General features: G+C 37.7%; 4 protein-coding genes and 1 pseudogene across 11 annotated transcripts in view; 2 read left to right on the top strand and 3 right to left on the bottom strand.

Moving 5' to 3' along the window:
• The first annotated feature begins 791 nt into the window (after window positions 1-791).
• On the top strand, window positions 792-2,417 carry LOC131689822 (U6 small nuclear RNA (adenine-(43)-N(6))-methyltransferase). Its single transcript, XM_058975141.1, has 2 exons — window positions 792-1,047; window positions 1,110-2,417. The coding sequence occupies exons 1-2, from the start codon at window positions 943-945 to the stop codon at window positions 2,403-2,405; spliced, it is 1,401 nt and encodes a 466-aa protein (XP_058831124.1). The 5' UTR covers window positions 792-942; the 3' UTR covers window positions 2,406-2,417.
• Window positions 2,418-2,578: 161 nt separating this feature from the next.
• LOC131689829 (signal peptidase complex subunit 2) lies at window positions 2,579-3,582 on the bottom strand. Its single transcript, XM_058975149.1, has 2 exons — window positions 3,458-3,582; window positions 2,579-3,307 (listed from the first exon to the last, which is right to left on the bottom strand). Exons 1-2 carry the CDS (start codon window positions 3,503-3,505, stop codon window positions 2,771-2,773), a joined length of 585 nt encoding a protein of 194 aa, XP_058831132.1. The 5' UTR covers window positions 3,506-3,582; the 3' UTR covers window positions 2,579-2,770.
• Window positions 3,583-13,703: 10,121 nt separating this feature from the next.
• On the bottom strand, window positions 13,704-16,085 carry LOC131689827 (zinc finger protein ZFP2-like; annotated as a pseudogene).
• A 3,944-nt stretch (window positions 16,086-20,029) lies between these two features.
• LOC131689832 (probable cGMP 3',5'-cyclic phosphodiesterase subunit delta) lies at window positions 20,030-21,355 on the top strand. Its single transcript, XM_058975152.1, has 3 exons — window positions 20,030-20,212; window positions 20,284-20,470; window positions 20,642-21,355. Exons 1-3 carry the CDS (start codon window positions 20,160-20,162, stop codon window positions 20,855-20,857), a joined length of 456 nt encoding a protein of 151 aa, XP_058831135.1. The 5' UTR covers window positions 20,030-20,159; the 3' UTR covers window positions 20,858-21,355.
• Window positions 21,356-22,354: 999 nt separating this feature from the next.
• Window positions 22,355-27,854, bottom strand: part of LOC131689820 (transcription factor collier) — a 158,993-nt gene continuing 153,493 nt past the window's right edge. For all 8 annotated transcript variants that reach the window (XM_058975132.1, XM_058975131.1, XM_058975134.1 and 5 more), the window contains one exon: window positions 22,355-23,654. Coding sequence is in view for 1 of the 8 variants with exons in the window: in XM_058975134.1 (XP_058831117.1) it covers window positions 23,539-23,654 (116 nt within the window). In the remaining 7 variants the exon portion in view is untranslated. The remainder of the gene's footprint in view (window positions 23,655-27,854) is intronic.

Below are 27,854 nucleotides of genomic sequence, written 5' to 3'. Positions count from 1 at the left end.
GCAATGGTTGGCATATGGTACACATTTATGCGGGTTTAGTTTGAAAATAAAACTTTTATTATGATTATTATTCTTGATTAATTTAAAAGTTTTACTTTCAACCTAATAGTAGGCGTTGGTTGTTTTTTACTAAGAGCGGATAACTCTTACTATTACCAATATTTTTTCTGTGTGTTTGTTTACGCTGCTCCAAAAATCTGTAGTTTAAACGTCAGTCCACTTAGTGCCAACGAAGCTTTCTTTAGAAGATTGCGTGTAAAAAACAAAACTTCATCAATCGATAGAATTGAAATGTGAAAGGAAGAGATTTTTCTTCTCCAGTTAATCTTTTATGCATCGCTAGATCTAAAATATGTGTGTCACCATAATCTGTATGGTTCTTGAATGGTATGTTGTCAAAAAGTATATGAAAAACAGCACATTTTGGTATGGTGACCATTCTTAACAACCCGTTGTTTGTATGGTCGAGTATGGAAAAACACGAAAAAAGGTTATGTTCGATATTATATCAAGCAATGGTATAGATTAACCATTGCTTGGTATAATATCGAACATATGTTTAACGAACCATATTAAAAATGGTTTTTAAACATTTGATGCTATGGTTGGCATGTGGTACACATTTATGCGGGTAATGCCATATGAAATGTTAACATCGATTTTGCAATTTGCAGCTAAGCCTTTTTCAAATGTTTGGCTAGAATATTTTTCTGATTGCAGATAATTCTGTACAAATGGCAGCACTGGTCAGAGGCTTAACTTCGTATTTCGTGTACCCATACCTGAATGAAAATAAAATCTGTAAACGATTTAAATATTTCGCAAACGAAAAAAACATGTGGAAAGTACTCATCATTCGCGCTTGATACATAACGTCTAGGTTGTTTAGATATCCAGTCATATTTTTAGTGAAAATAATTACCCAAAACGCCACCATATATAATGTCAATGAATAAGTTCATGCATCCAAGAAACATCTACCGTCAACCACCGGATTTTCAAGATCTAGTCCGACAGTATCCGGAGTTGAATGAAGTCGTTACCGTCGTAAGTAATGATATCAAAACCAACTTGACGGTTAGCTAACACGTTTAAATTTCTTATTACAGGACCTGAATGGACGTTTAAAGTTAGATTACAAAAACAAAACCGCCCTCCAATTGCTATCACGTTGTCTATTGAAGCGGGACTTTGGCATAGACATTGAAATACCTCCAGATAAACTAATCCCAACATTACCGTTACGATTAAATTACGTTCTTTGGTTGGAAGATTTTGAAACCGCGTTCCGGTTGAAGCTCGACAAAAAAGAACTGAGAGGGCTCGACATTGGATGTGGAGCATCTTGTATCTATCCTCTTTTGTGTGTGAGTAGGTCGAAGCACTGTTGGAAAATGGTTGGTCTCGAGCAGGCGGTAGACAGCGTGCGGTATGCAAGAGCGAATGTAGAAAGGAATGGACTAACCGGATGTATTGAGATTGTACAGCAGAATAGGAACGAATCAACTGTACTAAGGGATTTTTTTGAAAGCAGAAGTAATGATAAGTTTGACTTCTGTATGTGCAATCCACCATTTTACGATGACGATGGTATGGAGCGACAAAATCGGACTGGTAGACGAAAAGAGGCATCTAATGCTAGCAGCGGTTCACGCGAGGAACTACACGTGGAAGGCGGTGAAGTTGGTTTCGTGAAAAAAATTATAGAAGAGAGTTTGGAGCTTAAAGAGCATGTTAACATCTACACTTCGATGATTGGTCATAAACGAAATTTTGAGGAAATTCTTCGAATATTGAAAGGCCACTGCATAACAAATGTTACGACTACAAGGTTTTGCCAGGGGAATACTACGCGATGGGGTGTAGCTTGGAGTTTTTCAAAAACTTTCATTCTTTCCCAAGTTCCTGACCAATTCGAACAAAAAACTATAAGTAAAAAACTGCTTGGAAAGCCTTTAGAAGGTCGAATATTAACAGTCAATGAAACGGTTTCCATGGAGGATGCTCAAAGCAGGCTCATGCAAGTGCTGTCTACGCTAGATCTTCAAATTCAACCTCTAGACGGATCTGGTGTGGACACGTGGGTGCTTATAGCTCTAGAGAACACCTGGTCCCATCAGCGCAGAAGAAGACGCGAAGGTCAGAGAAAACTTAGCCCTGGCAGTGAAAACCATCATAACAAGCGGCGCGAGGAGAAAGAGTCTACTTGTGGAACACCGTCCAAGCGACCGAAAACAGACAATTGTAATACCGAGCCTGTCGTCAGAGCTGCATTTCGTTTGATACAAAAACCAAACGATGGTTATTACTTCACTCTAAGTTACCTGGGTGGAAGTGCGGGAAAAGATGCATTGAATCAGATACTGCAGTATGTTAAAAATGCTTTAAAAAAGGTTGACCAATAAATTATTCTTTTGGTTGGATTTTTTTGGCTTTTTGTTTTAGATTTCCTTAACTTTTAAGATGACTGCAGAAATGTCACAACAAAAACTAATGAACATTTGAAGCGTTTAGACAGGTGTCAATCTTTCATTCGTTTTTTTAAAGCGGATTTCTTTTATGATAAGTTAAAACAGAATTTTAAAGAGTTTTGTTAAACTGTATTCAGAACGTTATTTTATTCGCTTTTCATATGAAAAACGATCTACTGTCTGTCTTCCGTTTCACATACATACTATGTTTTTTCAAAGTTGGAAAATTACCATATTGGAAATGTTAAGCTAAATGCAGAGATCTCCGAATGGTCGAGCAATGTTAAACATGTTGTATATTACTTATCTTTCTTGTCGGCATTCAGCGAGTTAACAATACGGTTCAGTTCATTTGCCATCAGATCATCCAGCACTGTGCCGTTAGAATCCACATAGCATGCAACTGACCTGGTGACAGTCGCCTCTCGTACTCCGCGCGAATCCTGCAGCTGAATCGTAAGCGTGTACTTGTCGTCATACTTCTTCATATCCGAGCTTGCCTGCCAGCGCTTTTGGTTTCCCTTCTCGTCCTTCTGATTTCCTACAGCGAAGATGCCTTTTTCGACGTAGGTTGTGTAAATGGTGAGCACCCCCATCAGGAAGAAGTAAAAGCAAACGCACACAATCAGTACCGGTTTGGAAGCGGGGAACGAATACTGGTAATCGTAACCCAGCGCCACAAGAGCGGTGGTCACGGCTAGGGCACAGATCAACAGCCGACCGTCGATGATAGCATGATGTTCCTTCATGTTAGTTCGGTTCATCAAGGCCGTTTTGACGGAATCGTCCAGGGCGTGTTTTACTGCTGTTCCATCCCATTTGTTAATTTTGACCGGCTGGAAAAAAAGGTTTATAGGCTATGTGAGCATACGGACTGACGTGTCGATTTGTGGAACACATAAATGTATTGAATGTGAAAAGATCAATGTTTTTTTGTAATTTAGCAGAACGTAAACTTGTCAGAAAGTATCGCATATATCACTTACTTCATCTTCCTTGCCAGAATTATCACTGCGTTTTGTCTTAGTAGTCATATTTTCTTGATAAAATAAAAATTTTGTGCTACAAAATTTTACTCAGCCTCCACCACACTAACTATTTTGACAACTCGACAGACGCATTTCAATACAAGTACACGGAAATGAAAAACTACCTAAAATTGAGTTCCTTTGACTCAATCTCGTGGTATCGTGGGGGAACTTAAAATTAGGTAAACCGTGTTGAAGGTAATTTCCATTTAACCACGGCAAAAATTACAACTCATTGATAGGTTTTTTATACTCAAATTTAAGTTGAATTTACCTAATTTTGAGTTCACCCCAGGAGGGTGTCACTCCTGTCATCCTCTATGGAGATATACAGACTTTGACAGTAGTCAACATATGTGGGCCTAGCTGCATCTAGGCCCATGTCGCCTGTGCAATAGCATTGGGTTGTTTTGATTTGAACAAAGGCAGATGTTGGCTAGGACAAAATGGCTGCCTAGCAGGGGGCTGGTTCACCCCAAACAACTCAAAAGTACCTTCCTCCACGGAAGACCTCGACTGAGTCGAATCTCTCTTTTTGTTTTTGACAACACTAATAAGTGCGAAAGCGACGCACAACTCAAAAGTACGTTAAAAGAACTTATTCTGCAGGTTGTTTTATTTAACCGTGTATGATTTCAAGAAGGTGCACGGTTAAATAAAACAACCTGCAGAAAAGTTGTTTTAACTTACTTTTGAGTTGTGCTTCGCTTTCACACTTATTAGTGTTGTCAAAAACAAAAAGAGAGATTCGACTCAGTCGAGGTCTTCCGTGGAGGAAGGTACTTTTGAGTTGTTTGGGTTGAACTCAAAATTAGGTAAATTCAACTTAAATTTGAGTATAAAAAACCTATCAATGAGTTGTAATTTTTGCCGTAGTTAAATGGAAACTACCTTCAACACGGTTTACCTAATTTTAAGTTCCCCCACCATACCACGAGATTGAGTCAAAGGAACTCAATTTTAGGTAGTTTTTCGTTTCCGTGTGGGCAAATTTATATATTTTCAGGGTTGTACAGATAACACAGTGAATTTTGACAGTAGTTGTGCGCCCCCTGCGGTGAGCATGAAGAGTGATGAGCCAAAGGCGTTCCCGAATAGAAATGCACAACAGTATTGCGCACTTCCCACCAACCTGGACTCCGCACCTTCAAAGTGCGAGTGATCAAATTGCTACTGAAAACTGCGAGCTGTCAAAACACATGTATTTCAAGTGATAGAGATGGTGCTTTCATAGACAGACCAGTCGAACTAACCAGTCTATGAGAAGAATTTAATAGAAGAGTAGTAAGTGCGCAGTGCGGTTAGAATCCAGTTTTTAGTGCCACAAACAATATTACAACATTTGTTATTGTTACATTACAACGAAAAACAATGTTATTTTGCAAAAATTTACAATGGAAATATAATCACATTTGTTGTTTCTACATCCAATTTCATTGTAAACCCGATTTTTACATGGAAAAAGGGGGGTCGTTAAGGGATGTAACAATGAAAAAATTGATCTTTTCCCATACATTCTGAAATCAAAAACATCGATTTACATTGTTTTTCCGTTGTAGATTTTGGAGGCATGAAGGACTGCATCATAAGTATATTGATGTTACAACAAAAGTTGTTGTAAATTCAACGTTTCTACGATCAATTTCGATATTACTTTCTGTTCGGGTTAGTATAAACAACGTATGTATAAGCAACAACAAAAGTGATATTAATAGAATCTCTCAATAACAAGTGAATGTATTCCAATAATCAATTCAAAGTGTATTCTATTTGATTCCGGTTATAGAATTTACACTACCTCTAATCTGTTATTGGATTAATTTAAATGTTTCATGATTCAAACAGAAAACAGCGAGTAATTTTGCGCTTGTTTGTAGTTATATATAACAACATTCCGACAGCATAAAGTAACAAGTTACTTTACGCTTGTCCGGACATGCCGTAGACTCAGGTGATTCGCATTTCTAGTGCCAAAAGATCTTGACTCCTACGGTAGAAGACAAAAAGTTAAGACGCCGGTAAACTCTAAGCTTGCATATATTATCCTTCCACGCTTTTCTAAACTTTCTCCCTTCAACTCCTTGCTCTCCCTTGAGTACTATGGCTCTTAATATTAAAAAATATACTTCACCGTCCAGTCCCTTGCTAATTAAATGCCGTAACAACTGTTGACAAACTTAACTGTAATGTCTGGTAATTCTGTGGAATGTAGGATAGAATCCCCCAGCTGGCGTCTTTTGCAAACCAAAAACCTTTTCTTATTTTGTAAACCCCTGTTGAACGAAACACAACCTATGGGAAGATTGGCTGTGATGCGATTTTGAAAATCAGCGAAATTAAAAGCATTTCTTTCGATCAAAATAGAAATTCATAATGTATTTTGCGTTGCGTGTAGGACATCAAAACCCTAAAAAAGTCCCCTGATAAACAAAAATATGCATAGTTAGCATACTTTCTGTTCCCGTCTCGTTTCTTCTGTTGTAATTTTTATGCATTTCTATTCATATGCTTCTAGTAAGCATTCAAGGAGTGGATAGACCGGATATGTCCAATGCATAAAATTTATAGCAGAAGAAACAAGAGGCAGATAGAAAATGCATAAATAAAGCTCTGCGTGTAGCCCTACAACAAAACGTCGAACAAAGTGGATCGGCGTAGGACGTTTGTTAAACAAACTTTTCTGCGATGGAGCGCATGGTTGATGAAAAAAATGGAAAATCAATGCATTTTGTCTAACAGACCTTTCTCGTCAGACCTAACACCTGTTTTTCTTATTTTTAATCGAAAGATTACACTATTATAAGAACATTTCCGTAAAAATGAGATTTTTAGGAGCTATCATGATTTTTTAATGATTTTTTAAAATTTGAAATATGCAAGAATGTTGAATATTTTTTTCACCTCAGCAAGAATGGTGGGACTTAAAATGTGCGTTTGGGCAGCACTGTTTTGAATATTTTCACTTAAGTTCTTGGCAACGCGGTAAACGAAGTGGTGAATCGCAGTACAAAATTCATTAGTAATGTAAACAAACTAAAATGAACCTCTCACTGTAGAAAATTGGATGAAAATGTTTAACCTCACTTTTTTGACAGTTCGCAGAGCTTGTTTACATAGACTTGGAGTTTTTTTTATTCGACCACAGTATGAGAAATTTGATTTGGTTCACTTTTAAATGCGAATATCTTGTATTAACAAGCTCGCTAGGCTTTCATTTTTATTTGACGTCATTAGGCAATGTTCCGTTAAATTTGGCATTTGGATTTTCTTGTCCACGATTCGTTGAAGAAAGCGATTTTATTTGTTGCGATCAATTCAACTTGTTTTGTTTTTTTGCTGAATAACAACGTTAGCCACGAAACATTTTGATGATCACTGGTAATTGCATTGATGTCCTTGAAATTATATACATCACTTCATAGGTCCGCACCAATTGCAGCCGCTCCACCTCGCCGGAATCGAGTTAGCCGATGGTCCAGCCTGTGTCACACTCGGCTGTCGCTGCACCAATGGTAGCTCCCAACCAGGCACTTGGATTAATTGCTCAAATCGCAGCTACTGCTGGTAGTGTAGCGATCGGCTCCGTCGGTAATACCGTTGGACATACCCTCATCGGAATGTTCAGCGGTTCCGATTCACAAGAGGCAGCCTCGCCTAGCCCCGGTATCGGGCGAGGCAAACACTCCGGCGGGACCATGCTCGTAGGAGATCAAGCAGTTATTATTTTGTACCCAAGGCCAGGCCGAGTGTGATTCGTAACAATTACCAAATTTAGAAGTCCATATACATAATGTTCACGTGATAGTTTTTTTGAATAAAAATAGTATAAATGTTGGCAACAGGAGCTTTAACACCAACTCACTGTACTTCGGTGTTTTTTTTTGCAAACGAACTATCAGGTCTATGTTTTTATTTAGTAAATGTTTTAATAAATATTAGTTCATTAGGAGTATGATTTATTTTGATGGCGCTGTGACGGGGTGGTTAAAATGCGAGTCGCATCTTAAAAATCGATCGCTTGAAAGTAGTATAAATGATTATAAAATGCGACAACATAAACTCATAACCTTTCTAATGGTTATTTAGCCATAGGTAACGAGAAAATAGGTATGTTTTATTCATGTACCACAAAAATTTCTCAGCAATAATTTAATTTATTATTAATTGTTACGCGTGATTTTGTCTCCAGTGATTGGCCAAAATTGATCGCTTTCAGAATCTGGTGCTCTAAGCATAACTGTCCCATGTTAATAGCAAATCCCATAACAAATGGGACAGTATAGCGACCATACAGCTGTAACAGTGAATTTAGCATTGACATCAATATAACCAGGTTGGTTGCAAGCAGAAAGAACAATACTAGCTGGGCTGCTAGCTGTTTGTGCTACTAATAACACTTGCAGTCTGTCAAATTAACATGATTCTATGATCTAGCTCCAATGACGATGGAATATAGCCGAATCCAAAGCCTAACCCATCAGCGCATTTGATCATGTAATAGATATTATCAACTTTGAAAGAAATACATTTTATTGTTGTCTGTTTTTGAGGTTAGAACTTAGAACTTTTATACTATTGTGAGAATGGTCCTCAGCAACTATCCTTCCAAATCAAAGACTCCTGCTAGCAATGGCTTCGTTCAGAGGCTGCTGCTGTATATTTGTTTTCGTTAGCTGGCCCATTACGATTCCCCGGACCGAACCACTTTTCCGCCACCACAAGTGGGAAACGAACGATTCACATTTGATTTCCGTAGTTACAAATTACCGAACCAATTACTGGCAGGTAGCATAATCTTCGGACTTAGTTGTGAATTGGAACAGTCAAGCCTGACTTCCCGAGCTACATCGCCAGTATTATCGTCCCATAAGACTAGTGAACCTAAATGTGTCCCACACACATAGCACACCATCCTGGCAACTAGATGCGCCCATCTCGGCCTGCCACTGGTCTATGAAAATACATGTGATAGGAGATAGGTGAACGGTAAGTTGTTATGATATGCTTATTCCGCTTTATTGAATTCATATGCTTCGAAAATAAGTTAGATTTTTTGAGATCATAACCCGTTTTTCGGAGATTTTAAAATATAGGAATACTTTTTAATAAAAAAAATATTAATATCGAATTGGGTCATTAAATGAGAAAAAAAAAGTCGTTTTTTATTACTTACATCGATAAAGCTGATTTTCGTGATTGCAACAATATTTTTTTCCAACTCAGGAAACGTGAAAATAATATTAAAATTTAAAATAAAGAAATATGTTGACAGTCTGGATTTGACACTATAGGAAGGGTTTGACATATCGAATTTCACGACAAATAATGCCCTGTCAGAAAAAAATAAGGCATGTTTCTCGGTTTTTCCACAGGGTTATTTTTATTTGACATAAACACCATACATTGCATATAGTTTTTTTTTCATTTTGGGTGTTGTCCTGATAGGCCAGATGTAAACAACCGCTGTTTTCCTATGTATGGTTGCCAAGTTTACATTAGATTTATTTTAAAAAACAAAAAAAATCGTTTTTACGTATTACAACGAAATTTTTTTTGAAATCATGTTATATTATGTATATTGGACCTAAAATTTATCGAATGGAACGGAAAACTATATATAGCTTAATGACCCAATTAAAAAAAATAATAATAGACAGACAACACAATCAGCAAGTCCAGGTGACAATTTCACACATGCCACCGTACTGCAAACAACCATCAACAAAACCTATGAATGCAGAATGTGTGACCAATCATTCCCCAAGAAGAGACAGCTGGCAGTTCACAAGCGCGTACATGCCGGCACGCGACCGTACTCCTGTGATATTTGCGGTAAAGCATACACCAAGGGTATAAATCTAAACCGGCACAAACGGATACACACCGGCGAACCACGGCACCGTTGTCGGATATGTGGCAGGGAATTTTTCACTTCTGAGCAGTTGGATCAGCACCAGCTTACCCATAAAGATCAGGCTTACGTTTGCGATATCTGCAGTAGGAAGTTTACCGAAAACAGTAGTCTCACGCGACACAAACTTATCCATGCGGGTGAGAGATCGCACAAGTGCGATATTTGTGGCAAAGAATTCATAACTAGTGCTGAACTCACTCGCCACATGCGCATGGATACTGGCGAGCGTCTGTATAAGTGTGATATCTGTGGCAAAGGCTACGTAGAAAGAAGCAGTTTGAAACGTCACCAGCGTGTTCATATCGATATGAATCTTGCGGATCAGATATTTAGTTGCGACATCTGTGGTAGAAAGTTTCTTGAATCTAAAGAACTTACGCAGCACAAACTTATTCACAGCAAAGATCGAGAATTCAGATGTGAAGTCTGTGGTGGCGGGTTTATAAAATATTCTCACGTAAGGGACCATTCATAAATTACGTAACGCAAAAATTGCCCAAAATTGAACCCCCCCCCTCCCCCTATGTAACAAATTGTCACAAATTTTTCCATCCCCCCCTCCCCTGTTACGTAACAAATTCCAAGAAAAAAATTTTTTCTTCGATGAAAACATGTCAACATGAAAACAACCCCCTATGTCACAACTTGTCGTACCCCCTCCCCCCCTAAAAGCGTTACGTAATTTATAAGTGGTCCCTAACTCGGCACATGCAAATCCATACAAACGAACGCCCATACAAATATGACCTCTGCGAGCAGGAGTTTCTTCGAAGAGCACATTTGACCCAGCATAATCGCAGGCATGTTGGCGAACGACCCCATGGCTGTGATTTGTGTGGAAAGATTTGTTGAACGTAGTCATTTGATGGGACACAAGCAGCTGTATGACAGGTCAAGGAATGGTAGCATGCGAAAAGGAAAAATTAAGGATTCTACCGCGACCGAAAGCATCCACGCGTTCGCTGGAGGCGGTAATGGGAAAATAAAAAAGGAAAAGCAAGTTCTAACATAAATTATCTGATTGAAAGCAATGTAAATAGAAGTCTTGTTTATTACACACCTAGAAAAAATAGTGTAAATTTACATCTCCTGACCCTGACATATGACTTAGTTTTACGTTTGATTTTAATTTTACATGACGTTTAATTTCCTGAATCATGTAATTTTACTCTACATAGAGCGTTTGTTCTGAATGGTATGAAGTGTAATTTTATGTCATTGCGCATGTAAAGTATATGTATCATATAAAATTAAACGGAACACGGTAATGTTCCGTCATTTCGTGAATTACGAGTTGTTGAATTGTGTCATGTTTGCAATTACGTCACCGATAAAATTCAGATTTTTTTGGTGTGTATATAAATGTATTTAGTAACTTTCACTATATTAAATTGCGGCGCCATTAAATGACCCTGTTATCAACAATCGACACTATAAAAATTATCCACTCCCTTACCAACGGCCTGCTGAACACTCTCGTAACCATTGTCTGTTCTAGTTCAAGTCCCACACACATAGCACACCATCCTGGCGACCAGATGCTCCCATCTCGGCCTGCCACTGGTCTATGAAAATACATGTGATAGGACCGCAATGGCCGTTTAGGGTGAACTGCAATAGGTGGCTATCGAGTCGGAACACTTTAATAGTGTGGCCCTGGCTGCCAGTCATGACTGTACCGCCCGCCACTTCCAAACATGTCACCGTGACCCTGCTGGTGAAACTCCAAGATACATCGAAGCTCCTCCTCGGATGCGTTATGTTGAGCTGGCAACGTTGTGAACGGATTGCTGAAATAAACTAATGCTTCCTGCCGAACCGGTGCGTACGTGAGCTAAAAAGAATTAGGGCACTTGATGACATACTTATTGCAGACTGAAAATTAAATGACTTAGAATATACAGTATTTTAAAATAACAAGTAAAATCTGTCTGTTCTGCGCCCTAGGTGAGGTTAAAAAATTGCTTGAAACATAGTATTTACTTCGCCCATATGCAGACGTAAATCCCCAATCGATCTGACAACTTTGCGTGTACGTTTCCAGTCTCAGAGAATCGATTCGTCCACTCAACCGTGCGACTATCACTTTGTCACCGGCGAGCTTTATGTTCGTTACCCCATTGTTGTGGGTGTCATATATACCCTGCAATGAAACGTCCGTCAATAGTTGTAATAAAAAACAAATGACTCCATACAATTTACCTTAAAGTTACCAGTCGTTCTCTCCCAGAACTCCAACCGCCCATCTGCACACCCAATCTCTGAGATTACCAAAAAAAGTCCAGGCACCAGATCGGCGAAATCTGGTAACATTTCTTCCGCGCTGAACCTCCTCCTCCTTGCTAAGAGATAATTGATAACTATTATTTTATTACATTTTGCCGATCACTTTTGCTATTATGCTCTTTTACATATGTGGTCTTGGCAACACCGTTTGTAGATGGCACATTTTACTGTGACGTTTTGTCAGACGGGCTTGTAGTTGTATTTCATGTGCTTTATTGCAACCGAGAGTGTAGATATGAGGTTTGACATTGGTAAAAGATGCTAACTACAGTCGAATTAGATAAACATCACAACGCAAAACATCACATCTACAAAATATTAGCAAAACTTTGGTATATGGTATGTAACATTTTGACTTAAGATTAAATTAATATGTAAAGAGTTTTTATTTTACTCTATTATTTGAGGACGATAAAGAGTCAATGCTTAGATTTTATTTGGCATAATAAACTCAGTTTGTTTACATATGTAAGATATAACGTTCTGAATAAACAGTATAGATATAGCAATAAAACTTCAAAATAATTTTTAATCGGGTTTCGAAAAAAAATGTAAACACGTCCGCGTTTGACACTATTGTTCATCCGTGACAGTCAATTTATTCACGTGGGTTAGCATTTTTGACAGTTACCCAACAAAAGGATAGAGATCAAGGTAGTTCAATGGAAGGTGTGGTAATAATTCTATTTTATAAAATAATTTTTATGAAATCGCAAGAACGCCTTGCTTCAGTATAATATACTGGAGCCTCCTAAAACAACTGATGGAACTAAAAATTGTGAGGGAGAATCAACTCCGCGACTGGAAAAAAGTATTTAAAAACATCCACTCCAATCTGCTAAACTCAGATCAACGATCTGCGCGATATTCAGTTGTGCATCGCAAGCTAATTACCAACGAGCTACTCCACAAACTGAATAGACAAGCCGACGTCGACTGCAATATTTGTCCTGATCAAATATATAGCATCACCCTATCCGGTATACCAACGGAACGTCTTCGTAGCGATTGATCGACGGCTAATGCAACTACAACCTGAGGATTGGATCTACCCAGTTCTCCAACACCTATCCAGCCGGACACGCCAACTGATACTGATGGAGTTCTCCCAGATGTTATGCTACATGACAAGTCCACCAACAGACCAAACAACTGTAGAAGGATATAAATTTTATTTGCAATGTAACTAAATAAGTAATAATAAGAGACTAGACCATTAGGCGACATGGGCCTAGAACGGCTAGGCTCATCATATGGAGGCTACTGTCAAAGTATGAATATCTCCAGAGCGGACGACACCCCCCTGACCCTAATACCGATTTCGGTTTTAGATCAGAGTCGCCCTAGGTTCGCTCTAATATTTACAAAATCCATACAAAAGTGACAGCTCAGAGCGAACCTAGAGCGATTCCGTTCTAAAAACGAAATCAGCATAAGTCTTATTAAACAAGGTCCTAGCATGCGTCAAAACTGTTAGTGGTAGTGAATAGAGACTACAGACACTTTATACACAGACTAGCGAAGTGTCAAAAAGTGCAGCCAAACGAGCATGAGGGTATTGAGAGGGGAAGCAAAATGGAAGGCTCATGCAAAGCTTATGGGATCTTCCGTGATGCCAGGAAATGTTCATGGTTGCTAGTTTTACTATTTTCATCTCCGAAAGTCTGTGGATAAAGTGTCTGTAATAGAGATAGCCTATAAAACGTGGTATTGATGACGTAGACGCTATAATTCGCCCTTAGAAACTGTCACAAATACGAATACAGAGGCAGTTTTCGTTTTGACGTATGTTAGGACCTTCCTATAAAAGACTTTGTCCTTTAATCAAAAAGTTGTTCGGAGTAGACATCTAATTTTTTTTTTCACCTTAATAGACAATCATCTATTTCCTATTGGTTCACAGCCGTTGGAATGATACAAAAGTGCATACGGATAACAAAAAGTTTCTATGAATGTATTTTTATTAAATCTACTAATACATAAACATAAATGCAATCTTTCGAATTTATTGTACTTTGTGTGAACATATTTCATGTATCTATTCAAAGCACTTTTAAAAATGGCAAATATTTACCTCGCAATTATGCATAGTACTTAGATATTAAGTTGTTGCTGAAAAACTTATTAACGTATTCTGCGAGATTTTTGATGGTTGGTAATTTTTGGTATCAAGGTGCTTAAGGCGTCTGGTGTAGTGGGCAAAAAAATCGACTTTATCCGCTTAATTGTTAATATTGAACCTCTAGAATAGTCTTCCGCAACCTCGGTGGCCACGCTGATTTTTGTTTTGTTTTAAACATTTGCTGTAGCACAGGCAGATTTCAATCTATCGGCAACAATTTTCGAAAATCTGACAGCGATTAAAATATAGTGTAAACAATACACTCTAAACTACTTTTACCCAAATTTTCAAGAGAAAAAAAACCAAAGGGTTTCTACAGCGTTTTTTCGTGATGCAATTTATTGTGGGACACCCTTTAATGGCGCTTTTCTCGAAACCGCGTTTTCAAATTGCCGAACACGACACGATAACTCGAAAACTAATCAACGAATAGACTTGATTTTTTTTTATGAGAATGCACAATATGTGTAGCATGTCGATGAACCACAGAAAACTGAGTAAAAAAATATCTCACCATTATTTTGAAGAAAAGTGAGCGAATTTTACAGTAAAATATAAAATTTTCAGGTTTTCATTAAGCCATTTTCCGAAACTCGAACTTTTTCCTATTTGTTTTGGTTCATCGAAGAGTTGTCGTAGTCGCCGCAGCGCTCCTCGATGTGGAAACGGTTGGACGTCTACTCTTGTGACTCTGCGTGACCGAATTTTTTTTTGTGCGCAATGAATGTATAAATAAACCTTAATATTAAATAAGAGATCCGTTGTTCCCTTGCCTTCAAAATCGTAAAACAAAATATTGTTCGGTTTGAGCATTTTACACCAGACGCTCCCTTAATCTGGGTGGACTGAAAACCTAACACGGAAAACCGTCCACATAACATAGAATCAATTCACGAAGGGTGGTACATAAACGCGTTCAACACACCTCTTATCTCTAGGTGGAATGGAATGTCCCTTTTCTCTCGCTGCTCACGACGTCTGCGGTTGAGTAGCGGCCCGATGGCTCTTGTTAACATGAACGTTCAAATTGCTTCGCTGGGTGAAAGATTTTGAGCACAGCTCGCACTTGTAGGGCCGCTCGCCGGTATGAATGTTGAAGTGCAGTTTCAGATTGTAACTTTGGGCAAATTCTTTGCCACATACGGGACAATGGTGTTTTTTCGCCACTAACTGACGATCTTGCGTTTCTAGCTTCTCGTGCTTGTTTTTCAGATGTAGGACCATTTCATCCATCGAGGAGAAGGACCGATCGCAAGCGTTGCATTTAAACGGACGCAGGGGATCATGAGACGCCTTCATATGATAGTTGAGGTTGCTTTTCTGGGCAAATGCGCGCTTGCAGAGATTACACATGTACGGTTTATATCCGGTGTGAGTATTTATGTGAGCCTTAAGATTTCCTGACTGACTAAAATGTTTCTCGCAATGGGGACATTTCCAGTGTTTCTTGTCTTTGATCATAATCATTAGTGATTTGAGATCGATGTCCGTTGGAGGTGTGAGAGTGTAAGCTTTTTCCAGCTTAACAAAGCAATTGTCCAAACTATTCTGCGAGAAGCTATCTTCGGAACCTTCCGGTTCCGATTTGATTGTTAATGAACCCTCTGGATCCACAAGAATTTCTTCGTTCTCATCGTCACTATGTAGGTTGAATATATCAGGATCAACCTCAATCGTTACGTTTTCCATTTTAATAGCTTTGCTCTGGAAAATAGCCTCGCTGCGGATGCACTGCTCTCGAAATTTGTACCATTCGGATAATTTCATTTTGCACCTTTGGCAGATAGATGAAATTATACCATTTGAGGGAACCATCTGCAATTGATATTGTTAAATAATTATGTGCATATAGAGCAAAATATGAGGTTTCTTACTTTTACTGAAGTGCACTCCGTAATTTTTGAAATCAGCTGCTCATCTTCATCGTTGAAAAACAGATCATCCATTGTTCCGCTAGTACACAAACAAAGTCGGCAAATGGAGCGAATAGCGGAAATATCCCTAAACAAATTGAGAGGATTACTCATTAGATATTGTTGCAATTGTACATGGAGAGGTAGAAATTAAAATAAAATAATTACTCACAGATGTTCTTGCAGGTAGTCGTAATCCATTTTCTACTGTTGAGCCCTCGAAATGCTAGCTGCTCATTAAAACCGTCTTTTCAATAAATACAGCAATTATTGTTCTATATAAGTACAAAATAAAACTTGTTAATTTTATGCTAGGAGGTTTTATGAAGTTTTTTGTTGTTGACTATTGAGCGAGGGGTCCAGCCATCGTAAACAAATAGTTCTGTAATACTATTCTGAAAGCGTACTCTACACGCCACCGAAAAACTACCTAAAATTCAGTACTTTTGACTCAATCTCGTGGTATCGCGCAGGTAGGTAAAATTAGGTAATACTACGTTCACACTACAAGTTAAAACGTGTTTTAACGGTATCTTGATGACATTTTTCTTGTTGATAATTATTATAACATGTTTTAACTCTGTAGTGTGAACATAGTATAAACCGTGTTGAAGGTAGTTTCCATTTAACTACGGCAAAAATAATAACTTAACCTTGAGTTTAATTTACTTAAATTTAAGTTGAATTTACCTAATTTTGAGTATACCCCAAACAACTTAAAAGTACCTTACTGCACGGAAGACCTCGACCACTGAGCAAAATTTGCTTTGAATTTCCATAAAAACGTCTTATGACTTTCAGACATAAGGATTTTAAATGGATTTTATAAGTTTGTCTTATGATTTGGAGGGGAAATTTTCCAAATCCATCTCTTATTATTTTCATAAGACAGTCTTATGAAATTTATGAAAATGTCCGAATGAACGCCATAGGTGCCCATTTATGAAAATTGCTGATATTTATAAGCAGAAAATATAGTAGAAATAATGATTTCCATAGAACAGTCTTATGAAATTCATTACAATGTTCGAATGAATGTCATACGTTTTTTTATGGATATTATTATACATTTATATAAAAAATAGAACATGGCGGACATTTCTCAAGCATTTTGAGTAGACAAAAAATCAAAAGTAAAAATCAACCTTTAGAGGATATTAGGTTTTACACCAACCGACATAACCCCAAAATGAGCCGGATGAACTTCGTTTAACAATTTTCGGTGGTTTGTTTGCATGGGAGTACGTGAGTTTGAAATTAACAGATGGGAACCCGTTGAACTCGAACTCACGCAGCTGACAAAGTAAACAAACCACCGAGAATTGTAAAACATGAACGTCATTCATAATGAGTTCATTAGTGTGGTCATCTTGTTGAACTAAATTCGGGACAAATGAACCGCCAAGTGTAGATCCCTTCAGAAGATTGAAGAGAAAACTCATTAAATGGTAAAATTTGTACATAATGAGCAACGATTCGTCAATATTTCGTGGGAAACTGGGCTTAGACAACTGAATGATAATGATTGTTACTTCTCAAATGATTTTGATAATCATAAAATACGCGTCAGACACAACATATTTCATTTCAAATAATCGGATATCTTCTGTAAAAATCATAACCATGTAAACTGATTTAATGCTCATAGTAATTTATTCAATAACATTATTAACAATTATTTAAAATTTTGTAGCAATTTGACAAAAATCTCACATCTTTTGTTTGAAAACGGCGGTAATCAAAAAGTGCTGGCCTGAAACTATTAGCTTCTGGTTGGCCGTGCAGGCCAGTACTGAATTCATAAGAAACAATTATGAACTTTTCACAAAAGTGACGTTTACGAAAAACAAAATACAATTTTATAGAATCAATAACAGATTTCATATGGGTTTCATAAGAAAAACTTATGAAATTCTTAAACGCATATATTGAAGCGAAGTCATAAGACTGTTTTATGAAATACATTATGTGTACGTCTATGGAGTGCATGAATAAAGATAAATGAATTCATAAGCCTGCCTATGACATTCTAAAGCGTTCAATGGCATCGTCAGAAGGCTGGTTCATATGTCGAGACTTATGAAATTCTCAGATGCTTTTTGCTCGGTGACTGAGCCGAATCTCTCGTTTTGTTTTTGACAACACTAATAAGTGCGAAAGCGACGCACAGCTCAAAAGTACCTAAATTTAAGTTAAAAGAACTTATTCTGTAGGTTATTTTACGATTTCGTGTAGACTTTTATTTCAAAGTATCGCATCTAACATAAACGTGAAAGTTTCACGATAAATGATAATGATATGTAAAAAATCGCGTGTAAAATGTTAATGGGGCTGATATTACTTTTTAACAACACTAGTCTACAAAATCAGAGATTTCTCCATTAATTTGTTTTTTTTACTAGGCAGTGTTAATTTTTTTTCTATTTTTTCGAATTTGCAAACTGTATCAAATCTATTATTAAAAGGTGTTACAAACACCTGACAAATATTTGAAAATCTGGAACGGTATATTGAATACTGTGAAATTCGAAAAAACATGCGTGAACAAAAAAATGCCACTTTTTCACGAAAATTTTACATTTCGCCAAATTTAAAATGCTGCTATTTCAAAAGTTCTGGATGGATTTTGATCAACAATAGCTTTATTGGTAGCTGTAGGCGTCTTCTTTCAGACAAAAACAAAGTTCAAGTTAAACAGATGAAAATTATTAGAGTTCTGATCAATTTACCTAATTGAAGAAAATCTTCAAAATCAACGCTTTTTGGTATTACTACAGACACTTCAGAAAATCTACTAAAAATAAATGTTTTTTTTTGTAGACTTCGATGCTCTGAATATAAATTAAAAGTCAAAGTAGTTTTATGATCACATTTTAAATAACCTAAAAGTATTTCATTTTGTAATAGACAAACCAACGACACAGTTTGTATATTCGAAAAATTTCGAAAAAAAATTTAACGCTGGCTAGTAAAAAAACAAATTAATGGAGAAATCTCAAAAACATGAGCACGGTGGTAAAAACTATGGTCATTTTTGAACTCAGCGCACCCGATTAAACTACTATCACAACCCTGCACCAAAATGGTTGTCGACCAGTGTTGTCGAAGACAGTCTAAATTGAAAGGCTTTATTATCACTACTTTTACAGTCAACGGCAAGTTACGGCAGGTACCCAAAGTTTTAATAGCCTACCGATTGCCAACATCTAGTTTAACCCGCCTAGTCGCCTTTTCATTTACTGGGATTGCTGGTCGATATCGTAGCATATTAGGTTATTGGCAAGTTGCTTGCTGACACATTGAAAACTTTACTTGGATATCAGTTCGCAGTAATAACATTAGCTCATTTACAACCACAGATGCAAAGTCAAACCAAAGGATTTGTTTTCCTCACGAAAACCCTAACCTCAACCGGTTTTTGTTGTTGTTTGTTTTCCTCACGAAATAATTCGGCCTCATTTTTTTACCGGGAATAGAAAGGTTAATTGCAAGCGAACGAAGAAATATTTTAATTTTACTACAAGAACAGAAAATATTCCTGGAATCCAATCAGAATAATTAGGTTTTACACCAACCGACATACCCCTACAAAATGAGCCGGAATAACTTCGTTTGACAATTCTCCATGGTTTGTTTGCATAGGAATTACGTGAGATCGAATGCAACAGATGAATACATATTGCACTCGAACTCACACAACTGACGAAGTAAACAAATTACCGAGAATTGTCAAACATGAACTTCATTCACCACGAGTTGATTCCGTGTCTACGGACAGTACTTATAAATGTAAGCGCTTCCCTAATAAAAAAATTGTACATGAACTTTAACTCATATAGTCCAACGATTCCACTTATACTTTGAATGATTCTCTGAACAAGTCGTTAGGCTCTTGGATCATAAGATTAGGGTTACTTACTTATTTTCCTGAAAAAATATCGCTAAAGCAAAAGTTATTGCTGTTTCAAAACGTTGTTGTTCAATGACCTAGTTTAATAACTGTTAATAAGAATAGAAATGGTGATGCATTTTCAAATTGGATTAAAAATAATGTGAAATTTTATGGTTTGTCATTATGATTTTGTAACTTTTGTATAACTGTTTTTGATGAGTTTGAGAGATAAAATTTAGTAAGAAATGCTGAAATTGGTTGATAAAACTCACAAACATTCGTTGGATAAATGGCGTTACGTAATATGTGAAACTCCCATCAGATTATCTCTGACGGAATTACAATTCACATGTCAAACAAATATTTGGCGACCCCTCGCAAGATGCGCGATCTCACTTTCCGCTTTCGTTTGTTTTCGGTTTTCGGTCATCGAGTACATCAGGATCAGCAACGGCAGTGACCTCATTCCGTTTTTTGACCATAATAATTTATTGTAAGCACTAGCTAAACTCGGCCTATAGACGATTAAAACCATGGGAACGGATGATATCACCAAAAGTGAAAAGATTCGCGATGGGTTCCAGATGTGAGTATATGGCGAAATAAATCCGATGCAAAGTTTAATGTTTACATTTTTTTCGCCTCTATCCATAACAGTAATTGGCTGATTCTTCGGGATGCCGATACCGGTAGGATCATATGGCAAGAGAATAAGGATTTCTCCAGTTCGGATGTCGAGCATGAGGCCCGAGTACCGATAAAAATTCTCGATCTAAGGGCAGTGTCGAGGGAAATCAATTTCAGCACGGTGGAATCGATGGAAAACTTTCGATTGGATCAGAAGGTGAGTGGTGCAGGGGGAGAAATATAATTAAAACGAAGGTTCTTACTGACTCATTTAATTAGCTGTTTATTATCGATTGTAATCAGTTTATTTGAACAGCATTAATCGATACGTATAATTTGTTTTATGTTTCTCATCCGTGTATATTGCTTTTCATTGATCGTGCGTTAGGTTCTTTTCAAAGGGCGCATCATGGAGGAATGGTTCTTTGAGATGGGCTGGGTCAGTCCCAACACTACCAACACATGGCAATCAACGATCGAAGCTGCTCCGGAGTCGCAAATGATGCCGGCCAAGGTCCTGAACGGTAATGTTACCATCGAAACGAGCTTCTTCGATGGTGAAACACTGATCAGCAAATCGGTGGTGCGGTTGTATTACGTCTAGGCATGTAATCGTGATGTAATGGTCATCTAGTCGCAAGGTATGTGCATTTAATCTGTAGACTTGGACAGAACAATCCAACAATGCGACAACATTCTTACTAGGCGAGAATATTATTAGGTTTTGCGCGCACTTTTGCTTTTATCGGTATCATTTTCGACCACAACTAAGTGTTCTAAAAATAAGTAATTGTAATTGTAATTTATTTGTCACACGGTAACCTGTTAGCTAAACCTATGCTATACATTGGGTCAAGGAATCTACTGTAGTGATATTATTTAGTTACATAAAATTGAGAAACAACCAATTTAGTTCAGATTGTTTAAATAAGTAATCTTGAAAAAATTTAACAAGCATTTAAGATCAAGGTATTAATCGCAACACCATTTTAGAAAGTTACAGTAAACTGACTAGAAGCTGAACGCCCTCATTGACTACCGAATAAATAATTAGGTAACCCTAAGGAATCATGTTTTACGTAAGTTGTATATAGAAATAATGAATAATGATTTTATCGTATGAATTGCAATTTAGATGTTTTGTCACATAATCTAAAGCACTCCGATTATGCCGAGGGTGTCCGCAACATGTTGTTTCCGAAAGCAAGTGATGAGGTTCTGTTTTTTTCGGTTGATTGTTTTGCCTACGGTTTGTAAACGAATTTTTCGCGAACAACTGAAGTGGAAACATGATCGCAAATAGAGAATAAGCGAACTGAGGTTAGGTTCACGTCACGGCTCTTGCATTCCCCGTAGATCAAGTGCATGCATCAGTACATCGAGATGCGTTTGTAAATGGCTATCTGAGTCAGAGCAAATGCAGGCAGATAACGTTGATATTAAACCGCCTCACCGATTTGCTCGACCATTATTTAACGAAACTGAAACAAATGACCAGTTCGTGAGGCAGGAGGGAATGAAATCTTGTAGCAGGCCTTAACTGCCGCTAGAAGCATAACTGTCCCATGTGCTATGGGAATCCCTATACACATGGGACAATTATGCTTCTTGCGGCAGTTAAGGCGTTGCAAAGTCGAACGATGAAAGACCTGCCGTCTGGTGAAGTAATGGAATGGACGATTTTCGGAAGCGAATTTAAAACGTCAACCGAGAAGCATAAGTTAACTGATCGATAACGTCACCAATCTGGGTATATCTTTATTCGGAAGGGAAGAAAATCGGTTGGTCGGGGTCTATATGTTGATGGGCAGATATCTATAGGAGTGATGGTGTCGCCTCTCTGGCATGACGGAAAATAAATATGAACAAAAATAAATATATCCATTCTTATTATTCTTAAATTCAAACCTTTTATCACTACTCAATTTAGCTTCGGTATTGAAAATCGATACCGCTGAATTCCGGTCTCGATAACCGCAGATTACAACTCAGTAAAAGTCAACCCGGATTTCGCTTTCGGCTGAATGATAATGTTGTAAGATTAAACAGAAAAAGAGGCATTCGGATATCGCATGTTACCATGTAAATCATTTGGCTAAAATATTTTTCACACCAATATTTGTTTAATCGTTTGTCTTCTTCTTGTCTTAATATCATTAACGCGAAACTTTCAATTTCCGCGCGGTTCCTATGCGGACAAAACTGACGTTTAATGTAGATTTTTGATCCATAATTCAATATTTTTCCTATTAGATATATAAATAAGAGCGTTCTTTTCTGTGCAGATTAACTGTTTCATATTAATCGATTAAAACTGGTTTGTTTGACGTTACGCGAGAATTGAAACTATGTAACAATAATTGAATGTTTTGTTCAATTTATTTTTGCTTCATTGCGCTTGTGGTTTTAGTGATTGGCTTATTTTTTTACAAAAGAGATAATCTACAGAAATTGTCTGCAAGTTCTAGCCGATAAATTTGCTCTAATAAAATTACACATTTACAATTCGCATATTGCAATGTGAAAATAATTAGCATTACTGCATACCGTTTATGCGCAATTTGCTTGGCTGAGATCCATTCGTTTACATCGGGATTGAGAAAGGACAGAGTACGGGACTGTATTGTGATGGGGTTAAATAATAACACAACACAAGGTTGGTGTCTCGGATGAAGCTTTCAAAGAGTAAGCTCGGATTTTTTTTGCTATGCGCCCAAAGCTAGGGAATTTTCTGATGGTGCCTTGTTTTTATGGCTTCTGTGCTTCGTTATCCTTTCGTATACAAATATAGCGCCATCTGCTAATAATTCCGGTTGCAGCAGGAGTTTAGAATTACTTTTCTTTTGATGTCCGTTTCCGGTTAGTAAGAACCGTTCATTTTTGAGTAATGACTGTTTTTGTTTATTTTGTTACTGACACATGTAGATATGACTGATGAAATGTTCGTTTTATTTTTGTTTGTAACTGGATATGTTTCATTTACTGTTTTATTTTATTTCGTTGATTCACTGGGAGAATTTCAGTTTACATTAGCAAAAAATTTAACTATCAAGCATCTTACGCTTCAATATTCAAATAACTTCCTTTTTACAAATGTACAGTTTTTCAGCATGTTGACTGTTGTTTTCTTATTGCACTTATAACAAAAACACAAAATGGGTAATAAATAGAGGAACTCAAGACAACTAAAGATGAATATGATTCTTTAAAACTCGCGAATGTACAAAACAAGGACGATAGAGATAATATAACTCATTAACAAACAACGAAGCATCTTTTCGTGTCTTATTTCGACGACGTTGTGGACACTGCCAGCGGACTTGGAGTGTAGCCTTGGGACCCGCAGGTGGTCATCGAGTAGGGACTAAAACCACTGCCACCACTCATCAGTCCATTGATTCCTGTTGACGAGAAACAAAAATGAACAATTGTAGTGTTTGCCATGGTAGTTTTGAAATAATTAACATATGTGGAGAACATCGCAAGTGTTTACATTTGACACTGATTTTTACGTTTCACAGCAAAAAAGGTGGCTTGCTTTACTGCCCTTGACCACATTTCCATTACCCTTATTTCTATGAGCGGAAAAGCTTGCAAAAATTTTCGCTATTTTTGTTGAAATTTGAAGTCTTTGTTTTGTTCGTTGTTTATTCTGGACTAACAGGACCGTGGCGTAGTTTTCTGGCGCCTTTTGTAGAGTCTCAGTTATGTGCCTTTTTGCTATCTACTTGGGCTTTCTTTTTCAGTTCGACATTCGAATAATAATTTTGTATGTACCTGGGAATGATACTCCTATCCTGACTTATTTAATGACTTCACCTCACTTATTTTATAAAGCAGACCAAGATTTTAGCGCCCCTCTAAAGTTGGCGCACTTGGCAGGGCCAACCGCTCGCTACGGCTCTGTACCCAAGTAATCATAAGCATCAAACCATTGCACAATATTGGTTATACATGTTACTAATGTTGCATTGAAATTTTATTGTAGCATTTACGATTCAATTAAGCTCTAAATTAGTATCATAAATGCATACACGCACAGCCGAAATATACAATTATCACTCGCTCTGTATACGTATAAAAAGCTGCTATAACACGTATATGCTTCAAGGATATTTAAAGCATGTATGCTATACATACGCATTTAGTGCCATTATAGAGCAAATATAAAACTGATGTCGTGATGCTGTGGGATATTTCGTTATACAACTTCTTTTGAAATTTATATTCGGCATATTCATTTCATTCGAACATATGCAATATAGCCTAGGCAGTAAACGCAGCGCACTTGCCGTGAAGGACGAGGCAAGGTACCTCTGTTCGAGACTTACTAAAGGTAATTTACATATAGCATTATTTATATCGTATGAGAACGAAATTCCGATAAGCATATTCATTACAATGCGTTACAATGCAGTCAATTACGGCTCTAAACAGCATTTTAATATTTTCCTTTTTGTTCATCATATCGAAGAGGAAACATGAAAAAACGTTGCAAAATTATTGCCGTAAATGACAGCCAATTCAAGTTTTCTAATAGCATGAGTAGTGCAGTGCCAATATCAGGCTTTCAAATTTGCTCTGGTGTTATATAATAGCATCAATAAGGCAAACATGGGCTGTCAATCTCTGCACAGTAATAGTATATTTCACCTTTTCTGGCATAATACCGGTATTATATCAGAATCTAGGGCTTAATGGAACTTTAAGACTGTTCTATATGTAAATCTAAAGCAGATATTGGCCACATTTTAACTAGTGTTCTAGTAATGACGTCCTTAAAATGAAATTGCACCTAAATAATAAGAGTTACAACACAACACAACTAATAAGAGTTACAAACTAAAAAAAATATTTTGATAATAGTTGATATAAACAACGTTCCATCGTAATTTTCTTCTTGATCACTAAATTTTTATTATTTTAACCTGTAATGGTGCCGCTCTGTAAGCTTGAGATAGATAGCACTCAGATGAAGTTTGCGTATGCCATTTTTCGACCAAGCAGTTGTGTGTCACTATGGCCCAGTTAGTAAAGAGGCTTACACAGTAAGCAAATGGTTTCCGAGAGCCGGTTTGAATCAGTATAATCAGGAAATAGCAGTGACATATCATCATCGCAGCCGAATAATCTCGGTACTCCGATTCATGACCGAAAGTATTTTAGATTTCCGGGTTACTAGATCATCCTCGATTGCACTCAACTGTACAAACCATTGCATCGTTTTCCAGTTTTTACCATTAGACGTAGAATTCTCTCACACGCATCCAGCGCTTGAGAATCTGCTATCCTAGCAACAGGCAGTATCAGCGATTCATATAGAGTAAGCTATGTATGCGTCTGTAAGCTGACTTTGCAAGCCAGAGAAAGTTGCATCACACCGGTTTGCCTTGCGGTTAGCATTGTTATCACATGTCACCAGCGTTCCAAGATAAATGAATTTGTCAATAGAAAAAAAACAGCTGGAATACTGTCATTTAATGTGTGGGGTGAGTGGTAACGGGTGTTTAATGAAAAATGAGAATGATTTCAATACCTTTGTGTAATTAAAGTAAAGAGCGTATTTTTTTTCTCTTCAAGAGAATTGCTCTCTGGACTTCCTAGAAATGGGTGACATGTTTCTTTCTGCTCGGGTGCTGTCAGTTCAATCGAAGATGGCGTTGAAACAGCATTCCTGAGCGTGGAGCGGCGAAGATAATGACAAAGAAGGAAGCGTTAAAGCTGTTCGACAACAAGAACGGAACGATTTTGCGTGACGCCGGCCGAAAATATCGCTGCTCCCATACCTTGATTCATCGAACCCTCAATATGGAGGACATCATCTGCCGGAAGAAGATTCGGTCCCCCACGGACGAGCAGATAGCAATCGTGAAATCGCAGTGCCGGTGGATGACGAAGAACTACCGCGCGACGTCGTTTGTGCTGGATGACGAAAGTTACTTTCCGCTCTCGAAGACCCACGTTCTAGGAAATGACAGCTACTATTCCAGCGACAAGTGGCCCACACCCCTCGAAGTAAAATATAAGTTAAAGCATAAGTTTGAAAAAAAAGCTATGCTGTACATCGCCAAATCGGACAGAGGGATTTCAAAGCCGTGGTTCAAGCCGAGCGGTCTGGCCATCAATCAACAAGTGTACCAGGAGGAGTGTCTAGAGAGTATTCTTCTGCCGTTCTTAACCTTCCGACAGTCGCGCTAGTGCACTGAGTGCACGTTGCTCTGAAAATCTAGGGAAATCGCCTTAGAGCAGCTGCGGCTTCTCGTCCAGTGAGCCATTTGCGCGACTTCCGGAGGGTTAAAAGAGCATCAGGCAGATGGGAAGTACGTCTTCTGGCCAGACAAGCCGCCATTACGCCAAGAAGACGCTGGAGTATCTTGAGCAGAAAAAGATACCATACGTGTCGAAATAAAGGAATCCGACCAACTTGCCCCAGTGCCGTCCAATTGAGGATTTTTTCGGCTCCCTCAGTGCCTAGTGTACAAAAATAATTGGCAGGTCAAGGATACGAAGCAGTTGACCGCTAGGATCCGGAAAATGAACGTCAGTGCCGTCCAGCGTTCTTGTGAGAGCATAGCGACTAAGTTGTGTCGTACGGCTGACTAGGACCCCTTCTCCAATATGCAGTGACGTTTTTTTAAGAATAAACATAATGTTTTTAATAACAAATACTGAATTCGTTGAATTTTTTTTGTTTTTAACTACATGACTGAAAAAATTCTCTTTTTTATTGGATACCCGTTAACGTCATTGCTTTTTAAACCTGTTTAGTTTTGGAAGTATTAAACACATAAATGTCGGCATTGAAAAATTAAAAAGTCAACACAGCTTGTGGTATTCATTGACGCAAAAAAGTAATTCGTAAAGTTTTGAAACATTTTCGGTTGTTTTTTTGACCCGTTTCCGGTTTATCTTCAAACTTTCTAAACGCTATTCGAACGGCTTTCTCACTTACTTCTTACTACTTAGGATTTCAAGGGGGTGTACGATTCAGTAAAACTAAACGAACTTTGATAGATAATGCTTGAACATGGCTCTCGAACAAAGCTGGTTAATCTAATTTGTATGACGTTGAATAAGTCAAAATCAAGCGTCAAAATAGTCGGAGAGACTTTCGATCCATTTGTGACGTTAGATGGATTAAAACAGGGTAATGTACATTATTTAGTCAACATATCGCGTGAAGGTGCGATACGAGGATCTGATATGCAAAGGAATGGAGCCATTTTCACGAGACCTTACAAACTTCTTGGCTTCGCGGACGACATCGCCATCATTGGCGGTGATCGTAGAACAGTTCTACCGGGGAAAGGAAGGAATTTTAGTTTGATACTTGCTGTTGATAGAGATCGAGATTATCTCTACGCGGATCACGGAAAAGATATTGTCTTAGTAGGAAAGCGAGAGAAAGATCAGGAGGTTGGTCCTGGTAGACAATTTGCAATATGCACGAAAATCGTTCACGACCAATTTTCGAGAATTATTATGGAGCTATTGAACTTCGGACAGCCGGCCCTCGGGAGGATTGCTTTTTATTTGTACTTCAATTTATATTTGCAGATTTTTTTAGTTTGTGTTTTTAGCTTTACTTTAGCCTGAGCTTA

Source organism: Topomyia yanbarensis, chromosome 3 (genome assembly GCF_030247195.1).
Source record: "Topomyia yanbarensis strain Yona2022 chromosome 3, ASM3024719v1, whole genome shotgun sequence".
Lineage (NCBI taxonomy): Eukaryota > Metazoa > Arthropoda > Insecta > Diptera > Culicidae > Topomyia > Topomyia yanbarensis.
The sequence above is the reverse complement of the archived record's forward strand: the minus strand, read 5'-3'. Positions and strand labels throughout refer to the sequence as shown.